Below are 17,153 nucleotides of genomic sequence, written 5' to 3' on the forward strand. Positions count from 1 at the left end.
ATGCCTACACTGTGAAACTCTGTTCTGGTTTGTTTGTTTGTTTGTTTGTTTTTATTATTATTGAACGAAAGGTGGTGGTGGTGGGGGGGAGGGGGCATAACAAATTTCACTGGCTGTTCATCTGAAATTTTGTTTTGCTAAACAACACCACACTATTCTTTTTTTTACTGTAACAGATAATTAGGCTATACCCCCACCTTTAGAGTGATACACTGGCTGTTCATCTGAAAAATTATAATAAAATAACTTAAACTTAACCTTAATACTTCGGTTTCTATCCTTAGTGTGACACCCCTGTATCTTCTTTTTTGCTAAACAACACCACACTATTCTCTTTTACAGTAACAGATAATTAGGCTATACCCCCACCTTTAGAGTGATACAGACTATTTGTCTGTGTGGCTAAAACCCATTGCAGATAAACCGTCATGTAAACATACTCTTTCATCAGTAGGTGGCAGGCTTGCCCTCGACATTGTGGACAGAAGCCATTTTCATGGGAAATCAATGTCTCCTCATCGTTCTCATTACCCTTTCACTGGCACAGACATGTTTCATATAAATACTACACGTTGTCATTTCATAAATCTGTCAGCAACTGTGAGATACTTTAAAGGCCACTGAATTCAGCCGGTTGTGGTCGTTTCAGTTACAGATTTTCAATTTGTGTCCAAGGACTTTGTCTTTTTTTTTTTTTTTTTTTTTTTTTTTTAAGAAACAGGCACTGGTATTGAATTTGACTGTTGTCATTTAAAACCTCATTAAAAGACACCAGTTTATGCTACAGCATGGATAGCATACAGTGGGCATATAACCTGTTTGACTTTAATCCAAGAACCAATTTTAGTCTAGTACCTTCATTCATTCTTTTATTGTGTGTTTTTTTATGTAACATTCTGATGAAGGTAGGCTATGTATGGTAGTTTTTCCATCTCAACTGTGAATGATTAGTTCCTAACAGTTTATGTTCAGGCTAACGTTTTATGATAAACATAAAACAAAAGTAAATCTGATGTAAGCTCTGCAATTTTGCCCATGTTATAGTGGCGCCATAGTGACTTGTCCTCGTGCCTTTTCCCCTCTCTCTCTCTCTCTCTCTCTCTCTCCCTCTGTGTCTCTTTCTCTCTTCTTCTTCCCTCTCTCTCTGTCTCTCCCCCTTTTTCTCTTTCATTCACTTCACTCACTTTCTCTCCCCTGCCTCTCCCACTCTCCCTCTCTCTCTCTCTCCCACTCTCCCTCCCTCTCTCTCTCTCTCTCTCTCTCTCTCTCTCTCCCTCCATCTCTCAGCGTCAGCCTCGGCGATGAGTTTCTCTGCCTTTATCCGGCGGACAAAGCCCCCCCTCTGCCTCCAAAGCCCATAACCTAATTGATTCCCATTTTCATTATATTCGCCCGGAGCCGTCTTTGTTGGCGCTCGGCTGGAAGGGGACAGAGAGAGGGGGACAGGGGGGGAAAGGGGGGGGGGGAGAGGGGGGTGAGAGAGGGGTGAGAGAGGGGCGAGGGGAGAGAGAGAGAGACAGAGAGGGAGGAGAGAGGGGGGAGAGAGGGGGAAGGGGGAGGGGGGAGGGGGGGGAGGGGGGGGGAGAGGGGGGGGAAGGGGGAGGGGGGTGAGAGATGGGTGCGAGGGGGGGACAGAGAGGGGTGCGAGAGAGGGGGGAGAGAGGGAGAGAGGGGGGTGAGAGGGGGGCGAGAGGGGGGAGAGAGAGGGGGGAGAGAGGGGGGAAGGGGGAGGGAGGAGAGGGGGGTGAGAGGGGGGCGGAGAGGGGTGAGAGGGGGGAGAGAGGGAGGAGGGGGAGGCAGGAGGCGGGGAGGGCAAGACCAGCCGCCTGCTTCCCCCCAACTGGGTCTCCGTCTCCCCGATACCCAGGGCCGGATTAATGCACAGGCTAGATATGGCTGCAGCCTAGGGCAGCACCTGCTAGGGGGGCCCTGATTGGCCACAAGTTAATTGCAGAATTATGATGACAAAAAGTGATATTGAAAAATTAATTTGTTGTGTTGAGCACAGTTGGTAGACATGTTATCCTTAATTCCTATCTTGTAATGATGGCACAGTCTATGTAAAAAAATATGCAAAATTTTCCTTCTGGGGGGCCTCACAGCAAACTGTAGCCTCCAGGGGCCCCAGCCCATCTTAATCCAGCCCTGCCGATACCCCCGCCCCGCTTCATGCTCTCTATCCCCCTCTCCTCTCCTCCTCCACAACTTCTCTGTCCCCCCTCTCCTCTCCTCCTCCAAAACCTCTCTATACCCCTCTTCTCTCCTCCTCCAAAACCTCTCTATCCCCCTCTCCTCTTCTCCTCCACAACTTCTCTGTAACCCCCCTCTCCTGTCCTCCTCCACAATCTCTCCATCCCCCTCTCCTCTTCTCCTCCAAAACCTCTCTATCCCCCTCTCCTCTTCTCCTCCAAAACTTCTCTGTCCCCCCTCCCCTCTCCTCTCCTCTCCTCTGAAACCTCCCTATCCCACTATCTCCCTCTACCCCTCCTCTCCTTTCCTCCTCTATCCCCCACTCCTCCCTTCATCCCCTATATACCCGGGGTTGTGGAGGCATCTCAGGGGGGGCGTGTGACTTCTGATTTGGGGGGTTTTCCCCCAAGGAAATTATTTCCTGTCTCTCCAATAAGCAATAAATTTTAAGCCCTCACCAACATTATATTATAAATTGTCATGAATTTGAATAGCATAGGAAATGAACACACGTCCCTGTTTTTTTATCTAACCAGTCACCTTTCCTTCGATTCTGCGCAGTGCAGCGATCGTAAAATCAGTCTGCGCAAGTACTGCTGTTGCTTGGGGGGGCTCGGATCATCCAGACCCTCCGAAGGGGGGAATGATGGGAAAAGTTTGAGAGCCACTGCCCTAATGTAACCCCCCTTTGCCCTCATCCAACATCCACTACCCCCACCAACCAACCCCCCCCACCAATCAAAACCCCTCCAGCCTCTCTCTCATGCCTTCCCATACCCCCCCTCTCCTCTCAACTGACCCAAACGCCTCCTCCTCTTCGTTCCCTTCTTCCCCACCCCCACCTCAACCACCCCTCCACCTCCCCATCTCAAACCTCCCCTCCCTCCCCATCTCAAACCTCCCCTCCACCTCCCCATCTCAAACCTCCTCCACCTCCCCATCTCAAATCTCCTCCACCTCCTCCACCTTCCCATCTCAAACCTCCTCCACCCCTCCCTCCCCATCTCAAATCTCCTCCACCTCCTCCACCTTCGCATCTCAAACCTCCTCCTCTCCTCCCTCCCCATCTCAAACCTCCTCCTCTACCTCCCCCTCTCAAACGTCCTCCTCCACCTCCCTTCCCATCTCAAACCTCCTCCACCTCCCCATCTCAAACGTCCTCCTCCACCTCCCCATCTCAAACCTCTTCCACCTCCCACCCCATCTCAAACCTCCTCCACCTCCTCATCTCAAACCTCCTCCACCTCCCCATCTCAAACCTCCTCCACCTCCCCATCTCAAACCTCCTCCTCCACCTCCCCATCTCAAACCTCCTCCTCCACCTCCCCATCTCAAACCTCCTCCACCTCCTCATCTCAAACCTCCTCCAGCTCCTCATCTCAAACCTCCTCCACCTCCCTCCCCATCTCAAACCTCCTCCTCCTCTCCCTCCCCATCTCAAACCTCCTCCACCTCCCCATCTCAAACCTCCTCCACCTCCTCATCTCAAACCTCCTCCACCTCCCTCCACATCTCAAACCTCCTCCACCTCCCCATCTCAAACCTCCTCCACCTCCCCATCTCAAACCTCCTCCACCTCCCCATCTCAAACCCCCTCCTGCTCCCCATCTCAAACCTCCTCCTCTACCTCCCCCTCTCAAACGTCCTCCTCCACCTCCTCATCTCAAACCTCTACTCCCTCCCCATCTCAAACCTCCTCCACCTCCCCATCTCAAATCTCCTCCACCTCCTCCACCTCCCCATCTCAAACCTCCTCCTCCCCTCCCTCCCCATCTCAAACCTCCTCCTCCACCTCCCCATCTCAAACCTCCTCCACCTCCCTCCCCATCTCAAACCTCCTCCACCTCCCCATCTCAAACCTCCTCCACCTCCCCATCTTAAACCTCCTCCACCTCCACATCTCAAACCTCCTCTACACCTCCCCATCTTAAACCTCCTCCTCTACCTCCCTCCCCATCTCAAACCTCCTCCACCTCCCCATCTCAAACCTCCTCCTCCTCTCCCTCCCCATCTCAAACCTCCTCCACCTCCCTCCCCATCTCAAACCTCCTCCTCCACCTCCCCATCTCAAACCTCCTCCACCTCCCTCCCCATCTCAAACCTCCTCCACCTCCTCATCTCAAATCTCCTCCTCTCCCCATCTCAAATCTCCTCCATCTCCTCCACCTTCCCATCTCAAACCTCCTCCACCTTCCCATCTCAAATCTCCTCCTCCTCCACCTCCCCATCTCAAACCTCCTCCACCTCCCTCCCCATCTCAAACCTCCTCCACCTCCCTCCCCATCTCAAACCTCCTCCACCTCCCCATCTCAAACCTCCTCCTCCTCTCCCTCCACATCTCAAACCTCCTCTACTCCACCTCCCCATCTCAAACCTCCTCCACCTCCTCATCTCAAACCTCCTCCACCTTCCCATCTCAAATCTCCTCTACCTCTTAAGGACATGATGGTGTCTTCTTTAGTGACCATCTCTCATGTCATGTCAATAGAAAGCTCTTCCCTCTCCTTTCTGCCCGCTCATGCAACCTCTCCACCAGGGCCCGCCACCGCTACCACCGTCACGCACCCCCAATGCCAACTCTCTAACCACGCTCATCCTCCCAATGACAGCCCCCCCTCCTCTTAAAAACACTGCAGAGCAAACCCCAACTCTAACTAGGGCTGACGATATTGAATATGGAATCGTGATTAATCGTCATATGCAGTCACGATACTGAATCGCAATGCAAGGTATATATGCACAGTATCGTGATGTGTCCTTTCAAAGTTCTGTTACCCTTTAGTCCAGAAAACAACCACATGATATGATGTGATAGTGCTTCCAAGCTTCAAATCATCATCATTATTATTTTGAAACTTTCTTATTAGCCTTTTGCAGCCTATTCTACGTATCAACTATCATAGTTTTTAATTTATATTTTTATTGTATAATGTTGGCAAAGGTGAAAAAAGAAAATCAATGAAGTACATATAGCAATGCATCGTAATAGAATCGCATCGTGGCATGTGTATCGTGATGCGCATCGAATCATGAACCCCTTGCCAATACCCACCCGTGACTCTAACCCAGGACCTACTGTAGGCCTGGGTCTGCCTAGCCTGGCAACGCCATCCATGGACTCCACCCAAAGATTTTGGCTCCGCACATCGTCTGGCAAAAGCCTCGAGCTCGGTTCTCTCAGTGTTTCGCCAATCAGCAAACAGTTGAGAGTGGTGACGTAGAACTCACCCGCGAGTTCCGTTACTGATTGGTTAAGGTGACTATATTCACACTTTCGTTTGTTATTTGTATGCTTTTGCGACGCTATAACGTAACAGGCATGCTAATAAAGCACAATATGGGTTTTAATTTGAGTTTGTAACTTCAATTAATTTAAATGATATTGTAAGACCAGACCATCTCCCATCGACCACGGAGACGGATTCCTTATGACTTTTGCCAGACTGATTGACGGAGTCAACAGTCGGCTATTCGCCCAGGCTAGGGTCTGCCTTGCCTTGTCTGCATTGGCTTGGAGGAGGCTGACGCCACCAAGCGAAAGGTCAAATTAATAAACACTGAGTTGGAGGAGAATAGAACAGGGGTGTAGGGAGATGTGGACTTTAGGTAATGGTAATGTGTGTGTGTGTGTGTGTGTGTGTGTGTGTGTGTGTGTGTGTGTGTGTGTGTGTGTGTGTGTGTGTGTGTGTGTGTGTGAGTGTGTGTGTGTGTGTGTGTGTGTGTGATTTTGTGTGTGTGTGTGTGTGTGTGTGTGTGTGTGTGTGTGTGTGTGTGTGTGTGTGTGTGTGTGTGCGTGTGACTGTGCGAGTGTGGGTGCATGTGTGTGACAGAGAGAGAGAGAGAGAGAGAGAGAGAGAGAGAGAGAGAGAGAGAGAGAGAGAGAGAGAGAGAGAGAGAGAGAGAGAGAGAGAATGTGGTGTGTGTGTGTGTGTGTGTGTGGGGGGGGGGGGGGTAGTGTATATAGCAAGGCTGGGTAAGATGGTGCATTTTTGTGGTTTTAGCCATGGCAGCAGTCTGAGGAGTTTTCTGTGGCATGTACACACGCAGAAAAAACACACACACACACACATACACAGACAAAACACACACACACACACACACACACACACACACACACGGAAACACGCACACACACACAGACAAAACACACACACACATGGCAACACACACACACACACACACAGACAAAACACACACACACACACACACACACATGGAAACACGCACAAACACACACACACACACACACACATGGAAACACGCACACACACACACACACACACGGAAGCAAGCACGCACGCGCATGCACACACACACACACACGTGCACACACGCTAGCAAAATGCAGAGAAGCTCCCCTTTTATGTTTACATTTCTGTTAGATGTGTGTGTGTGTGTGTGTGTGTGTGTGTGTGTGTGTGTGTGTGTGTGTGTGTGTGTGTGTGTGTGTGTGTGTGTGTGTGTGTGTGTGTGTATGAATTTGTGTGTTTATCATTTTATCTACAGTACGGGGCATGCACACATGACTCACTCCTTTTCCATTTGGTTTTGAGAAAATGTTTATGTCTTCCACTGTGGTGCTCGCAGGATGTTTTATCTGTTTTGAAATCTGCCTTTGAGTAGGCTACAATTCTATTCATCTGTTGTTCTGAGACACCGAATTGACCTATGTCAACTGTCTTAATGCACAACACACACACACACACACACACACACACACACACACACACACACACACACACACCTACGCACGCACGCACACACGCACGCACACGCACACACACAGACACACACGTATGTACTGTAAGTGTTGTAATTGATGAATGCACAAAACTTCATTCACAATATATTTCTTGCTGTGAGCTTCACATGGGACAACAGTAATCCTTCACAGATTGATGGACTAACAGCACCAAAAAGTAAGCTAGCTTTAGAGCCATTTCTGTTTCTCCCAAATTTAAAATATCCTGATGCATTACATTAGTGAACTACTGTGAAATAGGATTTGTGTTGTTGAAGAGTTCCTCAAACTAGAATTAATTGCATACAGTTAGATGGGTTGTATCCAGAACAATGAAAGAAACTGCATTTTCAAAATTAATATTTTGAATGATAATAATTATAATAATTAGGCCTATATAATTGTTTTGTTGTTGTTGTTGTACTAGGCAACGAGTTGCAGTAGGCTATTACTCTAACGTCATAATTCGTAGTGAGAACATAATTAATTTGAAGCATAAATATTTAATCAATGTGTCCAAACAAGTCAGTTTTTTTGTAAAATTTCGAGCAAACATTGTAAAACCCCAAGACATTACAAGATTATATGATGTGGTGGCTGAACTCGCCTTGTTTGTTTAGTAGCCTATAGCTGATTCATTCTTTTCCTTTGGGGAAACAATTCATTAATCCAAAAGCGGGAAAACACAATTAATTAATTTTCACATCAACCTCCCCACCCCGCAACATTTGTTGCGCAATTGACATCATATTGGGGCGACACCGTTTCCAAGGGGTTGCTGCTGCTGCTGCGACTGCTGCTGACACGCTGGCGCATGCAGACTCGAGCTCTGAAGCCGTCATCTCCACGGTAACCACCAGTCCTCGCTCGCGCTGTTCTTGCTTATCCTCCCCTAACGCAGCATCCACAGTATTACGCACCGCTGCGAGAATCGTCGACTGGATTTTTTTTAATCAGGTACGTACCTCTCCATTTCAAATATAACTTGGGCCTACACCTATTTTCAATTTAGGTGGTGTACGAAGGGCTGCGAGCGGCTAATTCAGCGTCTTTTGTCGTCCCAAACTGGTCATCCGTTTAATGACTGACTAGCTCTGTCCCTTAATGAGACGCGATGTCAGGCACAACAGCTGGGTCGAAAGAGGGGGGCTTTTTTTTTTTTTTTTTTTTTGCTTTCCCGATTTTTCCGTGAATGAAGATATGTCACATTGAGGGAAATTGTGTTCGTCTTGTGAAAATGCGCAATAAATTTAGGCTGCCTAGACATTTCCTATCCTATAGGGTACATGTTATATTTGCCACAATCCCAGAAAAGGTGGGCAGGAAAAAAAGGATTGTGTTTTTTGTACTAGTCAGAGACAGTGTCATTGCGACGAATGAGGGTAAATAAACCTCTGCATGGTTTAATTTAGGCTACTGACATCAATATGTTACGACTCAAATTAATTATGCTAGATACAGTGGCTTTCGAAAGGCACAGCAGCGCGCATATTATGGTACGGCGAGCAGGACTGTGGCGTCGTCGTTTATTGTATTGATGTTGATGTGAATGGAAACGGACAGTCAGGTGAACAGCGAGGGGTTAGTTGTAGCCCCGGGAAAGCTATGAGCGCCGTTTCTTAACCGTGTTGTTCCGTCACCTCACCTGCATCCATCACCCACCGCAACAAAAACGCAGTTATTGTATGGAGCCGCTATGCTTTAGTAGTTGAAGACGATTTGCTGGTAGCCCTTTGCGCCTAAAGGAAACTGTTTCGACCAGAGCAGGGGGCAATATTAGAGGACTAGGCCTAATCAGTCAGCTGTTTTATCTTTTAATGGCTTGGATTGCGCTCTCATTTGTGATTATAAAATAATGACTCAACGCAGGACCGCATGCAATTTCCACCTCATCGTGAAAAAATACCACCATTAAATTATCCCCGTTATCTTTTTAATTGTTCATTTCTTTTTAATTGTTCATATGTTCTTCTGCATTCTTCTCTCTCTCTCTCTCTCTCTCTCTCTCTCTCTCTCTCTCTCTCTCTCTCTCTCTCTCTCTCTTTCTCTCTCCCCTTTCCACCATTGTTTATCTCCTGAGTTTGCAACAGTCTGTAGAGCAATGTTGGCCTGTTGCCTAAAATCGCTTTGCATTGCCAATTAGCTCAATGACTAATCACACCCACGCCTGTTGTTGCCCAGCAGCACCCAGCACCCATCTTCAGATGCAGACAAGCAGGCAGGCAGGCAGGCAGGCAGTGCACACCACACGGGTGGGTGGGCGGGCGACCGATGATGATGATGGTAGGCCCCGGGCCGGTTGGTTGGTGGGTGAGGTGTGGGCCTACAGCACATCAGGGCTAGCCAGGCCATGCCCTCCTAGTGACGCAACAGCTTCAGCGTTGCTACCAGTCAGGTCAGGAGTCAATGCAAGTACTTTCTGGGTTCCCGCATATACGGGAACTCCTCCCACTTTGTTGGAAAGCAAACAATCATTAGCAAACCAAGGAAGGCCATTTGGGAAATGTTGTTTGGGAAATGTTAAGTTAATTGTTATGGTCTTGGTCAGACCAAGTCTTGAAGAGATTTGAAAGTCGATGATAATCAGGCTACATCAGGGCTGCACTGGGTTCGACAAGCAGCCCGGGCATTTGAGGCATAGACCAGCTCCTCACACAGACTAACACCCCCCCCCCACACACACACACACATACACACACACACACACACACACACACACATACACACACACACACACACACACACACACACACACACACACACTGTTTTTGTGTAAATAATATTATGATTGGCTCAGTCCACTGTATAGTATGGGCCAGCCCATCTAAATTGAGGAGAGGAGACAATTACTCCCCCCCCCCCCTTTTTTTTATTTAAACAATATTATGATTGGCTCAGTCCACTGTCTGTATTGAAGACCAATAGACCACACCAACTAAACTGAGGGCTGGTCCCAAGTAAACAAACAAGTAAATAACAACACAGCAGCAGCGGCCCCCATGGTCTGTCAGCCCACCGGGAAAATGTCCTGTGTACCAGATTACCAGTCCAGCTCTGGCAAGGGTGTTAAAGTTAGATATTAGAAGCTGACATCTATTCTTCTAGCTTCTAGACCAGCCCCCCCCCCCTTTTCTCGCCAAAGCCAGAAAAACCGTGCTCCTAAACCGATCCATGTTTTGTCAATAATTGCACTCATGTATGCTCTGGGGCCTAGTGGTTAGAGAGTTGGTCTTTCAGTCTAGGGATTGCCGGTTCAAATCCCCCCTGACCTCTCCCTACATCTCCCATCCATGGCTGAAGTGCCCTTCAGCAAGGCACCTAACCCCACATTGCTCCAGGGACTGTAACCAATACCATGAAAAATAATAACTGTAAGTCGCTAAGTATCTTAATTTCACCAGGTTTCTCTAAAGCCGTTCACTTATACTACTAGTCCAGACCAGAAACCTCTGGAATTACAGTACAAGGACTGCTTGGAATATCAACATGAGTGTCTCTACGCGTAAGCTTATACACAGAGGTGGAAGAAGTACAGAGGTTGTGTACTTAAGTAAAAGTAGAAGTACCCTGCGAAAAAAATACTCAATTGAAAGTAAAAGTTGTACACCAAAAATGTACTTAAGTAAAAGTCATAAGTGCTAACTTTTAAATGTACTTTCTGAGTACAAAAGTACAAGTATGTCTGCCTACTTGATCCAATAGGAAAAAGTTTCTGCAACGGTTTTCGGTTCTATTTAAACATGACTATGGAGTCCTGTTAATGTTTTTTAAAGTATCTTTTCTGTCTGGGTGTCAGTTTGAAAGAGGGGCTTGGTCCCGCCTCCCTGCCTGCAGCTGAGGCTACTCAAATATCCACGAAACACAACAGGAAAACCTAGGATAAATGTAACTAGTAACTAAGTCCTCTTCTAGAAATGTAAGGAGTAGAAAGTACAAGTAATTGTCAAAAAAATGTATTGAGTAAAAGTAAAAGTCTGCATTTTTATTTTTACTCAAGTAAGTACAAATTCCAGAAAAAAATACTTAAGTACAGTAACGAAGTACAAATACTTAGTTACGTTCCACCTCTGCTTACACAACACTTCACTAGGAAATAGGGTCCTATGTCAAAAATCACTGTCTCATTGTAAAATCTTTGGAATCATACAATTTCTGACTGCCTTTGGTTAGTAATACAATTTTTTCTATACATGCATAAACACACACACACACACACACACACGGGCGCGCGAGCGCACGCACACACACACACACGGGCGCGCGAGCGCACGCACACACACACACACACACACACACACACACACACACACACACACACACACACACACACACATGATGTTAAGCTTCACCAAGCAGCACACCTATCCAGGGCCGGATTATGATGGCCTGGGGCCCCTAGGCTACATGTTGTTGTGGGGCCCTCGGAGGGCAAATTTTGGGACAAATTTACATAGACAGTTTCATTATTACAAGCTAGGAATTAAAGATAACATATCTACCAACTGCACTCAACATGACAGATACATTTGTCAATATTGCATCTTGTCACAATTCTCCAATTTTTCACTTTTGGCCAGTCAGGTGGCCCTCGCAGGTGGGGGCCCCTAGGCTGCAGCCATATCTAGCCTGTGCGTTTAATCCCGCCCTGCACCTATCAACAGACAGTAGACACACACGGTGATGAAACGCCCACACACACGCCGCAAAACGTTCTGGACAGAGCAGAGCAGAGCAGAGGGAATTTCTTCTGTTCATCACACTGCAAAAAGATGTATTATACATGCCCCTACATCTGTTCACTCTCTCTCCACACACACACACACACACACACACACACACACACACACACACACACACACACACACACACACACACACACACACACGCACACTTACACACACACACACACACACACACACACACACACACTTCAGCCCACGCACATAATTATACATACACCAGGGAACCACTACAATAACACCCCCCCCCCCACCACTACCACCACCCACACACAAGGACAGACTGCTTAGTAAACAAGTGCTCATAGACACACACACACACACACACACACACACACACACACACACACACACACACACACACACACACACAGAGACAGTTGTATGAGTTATTTTATATAACTTCCTGTAAACGTCATATGCTCGTCACCCGTACAGTATTTGAATAGATGCTGATGTTGCTCGTCACCCGTACAGTATTTGAATAGATGCTGATGTCGTCACCCGTGCAGTATTTGAATAGATGCTGATGCTCGTCACCCGTACAGTATTTGAATAGATGCTGATGTTGCTCGTCACCCGTACAGTATTTGAATAGATGCTGATGTCGTCACCCGTGCAGTATTTGAATAGATGCTGATGTTGTTGCTGAAAGAAAAGCGGAAAGCTCCCGCTACTCTCAAGATGTGTTGCCAGTTTGGGCGGTTTCCCGCCCAATTGGGCTGCTTAGTATGGCTGTCTGCGGGGGAAAAATGGGCTAATATTTGTGGCCATAGAAATTAATATAATTCAGTTAAAATTGAGCGGGATTTTGTGCTTCTAGGCGGGTTTTGAGCATTTTTTGGGCTGGAAATAATCAGCCTCATCTGGCAACCCTGGTCTCAAGATGTCTGCTTGTTGCTGCTGTTAAAGGAACATCATCAACAACAGATGTTTTCCTGTTAGTTTGAGTCAGAAATATTCAGTGCAAATATCCTGTTTGAATGTTTCTCGACCGTGTGTGTGTGTGTGTGTGTGTGTGTGTGTGTGTACTGTATATGCATATGATTATAGACCTATTTCACAGTTTGCTCTTTCTTGATTGTGTGTCAGGGGAACACTGATGATGGGCAAGACCCAAAACATTTGAATATCACTCCGATTTTTACTAGGCCTATTTTCTGCTTTTTTTTTTTTTCAATACAATTGTTTGCGTTTGCATTTGCATTTGGCCCTTTTGTGCAATTATTTTCCGTGTTTTCTTTAATTGTGTGGGGTACATAGCCAACGGTGATCTGCTTGTGCGTGTGTGTGTATGAATTTGCGTCAGTGTACTGCCTTTCTATCATGGCTTGATTTTGGTTGATTGGAGCTCTTGAAATTCTGTCTGCTTGTCTGTCTGTGGGTGCGTTCCAATATGCAACCTTTCTTCCTCCACTCGTGCTTGTTTCCTCGTACCAGGAAGTAATATATCATGATGACATCACTGACAACAGCATTATATTTCAATATCTTGCAAAAGCTCAATTGTAAACTCTTTTTCTCAATTGCAATTGGGATGGTGAATGAAAAACAGTCCCTCAAAAGTTGTTGTGGCTAGGCTGACAGCTTTATCGTTTTCTGCGCGGAGGAGGGGCCAGGAGGTGGGGCAAGGAAACAAGCACAAGTGGAGGCACGGTACAGGTACAAGCACATTAGGTGCATTCGATATGTGTCAACGCATGCATGCGCATTTAGACAGCAATGCACCCTGGATGGAAAATGCTGCATGACGGTTAGATTTCCTGTCAAACTTCGAAATTTCGTCGACGTTGCGTTGACGAGGTGACATGTCACATGGTGTAAAACTATCGCGGGATGAATGCGGCTGCAGTCAGATCTTGCAACCTCTGCAGTTGCTTATCCCCTTCAACGCTCGTCGGCGGACTGCCTCCGAGGTCAAGCGCCCATGAACTGGTTGGTCAACAACTCACTCACGTGTGTATATGGGTCTTGTCTCACACCTCTACACAAGTTTGCGCAGGTCCCCACTTCAGCTCCTCCTCACTGCCTGTCCCCCCACTCCTCACACGTGTAGAGCAAACCGGTGCGAGCTCATCGTCTCGTTCATATTTGTGGCCGACTGCAAATACGCTGTATTTAATAACACCCACATCGTGACAACAAGTTCTCGCTGACGTGCCTTGCGCAACGTCGACGCTCGCAACAAAGTCGTATGCGCTTATTGTAACGCACTCTGTCTGTCTGTCTCTTGATCTTGCTGACGATCAGCTACCTGCCTGATGGTGGATGGATATGTCAACATGGCATGTGAAGTAGGACTGCACGATATCAGAAAAAAATGTGATACTCGATAACAGCATGCAATACCTCGATAACGATATTTAAATGATATTTAGCCAAGTGTTTTTTCTTGTCACTAATTTGTCGGTGTGTGTGTGTGTGCAGGGGGGGGGCAGCTTTGGTTGCGGTGGGCTTCTCACGCATTTGTTGACATTCAGCTAGCAATTTGACTGCACAGTCAGACAGTCTGTTTGTGTTGTAGGTGTATCTATCTATCTCTCTAATCTCCTCATCGTCATGGTGAAGTTGGGCAGTACCCTGTGTGAGAGGGTGGAGAGGCAGGCGTGGCTGGAGCCCCCCCACCCTTGTGTCTGTTTGTGTTGTAGGTGTATCTCTCTAATCTCTCTCTCTCTATCTCTCTCTCTCTCTCTCTCTCTCTCTCTCTCTCTCTCTCTCTCTCTCTCTCTCTCTCTGTGTATCATAGGTGTATCTATCTCATCTCCAGTCATGGTGAAGTTGGGCAGTAACCTGTGTGAGAAGGTGGAGAGGCAGGCCTCGCTGGAGGACGGCTTTGACAACATCCCCCTCATCACGCCCCTGGAGGTCAACCAACTGCAGCAGCCCTTCCCAGACAAGGTCAGGGCTCTCTCTATTTCATGCATGTGGGTGGGGGCAGCCGTGGCCTAACTGTTAGGGAGTTGGTCTTTCAATCTGGGGTTTGTAGGTTCAAATCCCACCTGACCTCTCCCTACACCTGCCTCCATGGCTGAAGTGCCCTTGAGCAAGGCACCTAACCCCACTTTGCTCCAGGGACTGTAACCAATACCCTGAAAAATAGTAAAATGTAAGTCGCTCTGAATAAAAAGCGTCAACTAAATGAAATGTAATGTAATGCATGTGGCCCCTTTTCTAGTCTCTCTCTCTCTCTCTCTCTCTCTCTCTCACTCTCTCTCTCTCTCTCTCTCTCTCTCTCACTCTCTCTCTGTCTCTCTCTCTCTCTGTCTCTCTCTTTTCATTTTCTTCCCTTTTTCTCCTTCTTTCCTCACCTATTGCCCTCTTTTCCTCACCTCTCTCTTGGTCTGTCACTCTCCTGTGTCTCTCTATGTCTCCTCTCTCACCATCGCTCTCTTTTCTACACCCCTCTTGTTGCCTCTCCTTCCCTTCTCTCTTGATCTCTCTCTTTTCTACACCCCTCATTTTGCCTCTCCTCTCCTTCCCTTCTCTCTTGCTCTCGCTCTCTTGATCTCACTCTCTTCTCTCTTGCTCTCTCTCTCTCTCTCTCTCTCTCTCTCTTTCTACAACCCTCTTTTTGCCTCTCCTTCCCTTCTCTCTTGATCTCTCTCACTTCTCTCTTGCTCTCAGCTTCTATCTATCTGTCTGGTGGTCTTGGTTTCTATTAGACATGCACCGGATCGTGATTTTTAGGATCCTTCCGGATACAGGATCCACTGCTTAAGATCTTGCCGGATCCTGAACCGGATACCGGATCCTACGAAAGGGTTGAAACACATAGCCTACTCACACACGTGGCCCCTTTTTATTACGTTGGCTCAAACTATTTTTTAGACTCATTGGCTAACTGCCACACTGGCTGCACTGGCCGCTTCCAAAGTTTTTTCACTCCATGCAGCAATATGGGTTGTGAAAGACTGACTGAAAAACCTAGGCTAGAGATGCACCAGATCCTGATTTTTAGGTAACTGCCGGATACCGGATCCACTGCTTAAGATCCTGCCGGATCCAGATCCTGTGAAAAACCCTATTATCCTGTCGGATCCGGATCCTGTGAAAAACCCTATTATCCTGTCGGATCCGGAACCGGATCTTGGATCCTGTGCATCTCTAGTTTCTATCTGTCTGGCTGGCTGACGGTAGGGACACATAGACTCGACCTTGGCCAAGTGAAGCGAACGTCGCCATTCATTCCTATGAGGGTAGGCGAAGGCCAGCGAACAGGAGCGAAGTGAAGCGAAATTATTCCACCAAGTTTAATATTCTACATGTGAGGAGTGAATTTCGCCTGGCGGCGGCCAAGCAAATCAAGAACCTAACTGTTTCATTCCATTTGATTCGCCGCAACGACCTGATGACGGTTGAGCTGTCAGAATGGAACACAGAATTTCACCTCTCTTCGCCTCGCTCGTTTCACCTGCTATGTGTCCCTAAGTAAGGTGAATGTAGCCTACATATGCACAAAGGAACAAATGCATGCAAACATGCAAGCACACACTGTAAACAAATGAGGGGGCGCAGAAGTGGACGTGGAACTATGAGAGATGTAGGCCTACCATATCACTATCATCGCAGACACTGAAAAGACAAGTACTCTCTCTCACACACACACACACAGTCACAACAGGATACGGTCATTTCCACACATTTACACACACACACACTCGCACACACACACACACACACACACACACACACACACACACACACACACACACACACACACACACACACACGCATGCACACAGTCACAACAGGATATGCTCATATCCACACATTTACAAGCACACACAAACACACACGCGCGCACACACACACACACACACACACACACACACACACACACACACACACACACACACACAACAGGATATCTTCATATCCATAGTCACATTTTCACACACAATCTTTTTCATTATCACAGTGTAAAGATCAGTGCAGCAGGCGTCTGCAATTTCACATGTTTTTGCATCCAGGGACTATCTCACGCCTTTGTCACAAATTACAAGCGGTGTGTGTGTGTGTGTGTGTGTGTGTGTGTGTGTGTGTGTGTGTGTGTGTGTGTGTGTGTGTGTGTGTGTGTGTGTGTGTATGTGGGATTTTGTGTTGTCATTTGTTTGTGTCTGTGTATTTCTGTTGGTCTCTGTCGGTGTAAATGTGTGTGCACCGTGTGGGGTGCCTTGTGAAATGTGCAGAAATTGAAATGATACACCGTACGTTCAGGAGGCAGGAGGCAGAACGACAACAGTGCTTATGAACACAAACAAAGCCAGGCTCTTAAACACAAACACATCTCTGGTTACAATGGGTTTAAATCTCTCCCTCTCCGTCTCTCTCTCTCTCTCTCTCTCTCTGTACGTACTTGTGCACATTTTTTAAAAGACATATTGCACATCTCCTTTGGTCAGATGCGTTTTTAGGAGAACCGAAATGCTAACGCACACAGTGTATTCTGACGTAATGACAACAAAAAAGGTTTTCCTCTGTAT

At 47.2% G+C, this 17,153-nt stretch overlaps 1 protein-coding gene across 1 annotated transcript in view; it reads left to right on the top strand.

Annotated features, from left to right (window-relative positions):
- The first annotated feature begins 13,903 nt into the window (after window positions 1–13,903).
- caly (calcyon neuron-specific vesicular protein) overlaps window positions 13,904–17,153 on the top strand; it is a 22,979-nt gene continuing 19,729 nt past the window's right edge. The window contains exons 1-2 of the mRNA XM_063194635.1: window positions 13,904–13,964; window positions 14,417–14,568. Coding sequence (XP_063050705.1) covers window positions 14,440–14,568 — 129 coding nt within the window. The 5' untranslated portion in view covers window positions 13,904–13,964; window positions 14,417–14,439. The remainder of the gene's footprint in view (window positions 13,965–14,416; window positions 14,569–17,153) is intronic.

This window comes from Engraulis encrasicolus, chromosome 1 (assembly GCF_034702125.1).
Source record: "Engraulis encrasicolus isolate BLACKSEA-1 chromosome 1, IST_EnEncr_1.0, whole genome shotgun sequence".
Taxonomy (NCBI): domain Eukaryota; kingdom Metazoa; phylum Chordata; class Actinopteri; order Clupeiformes; family Engraulidae; genus Engraulis; species Engraulis encrasicolus.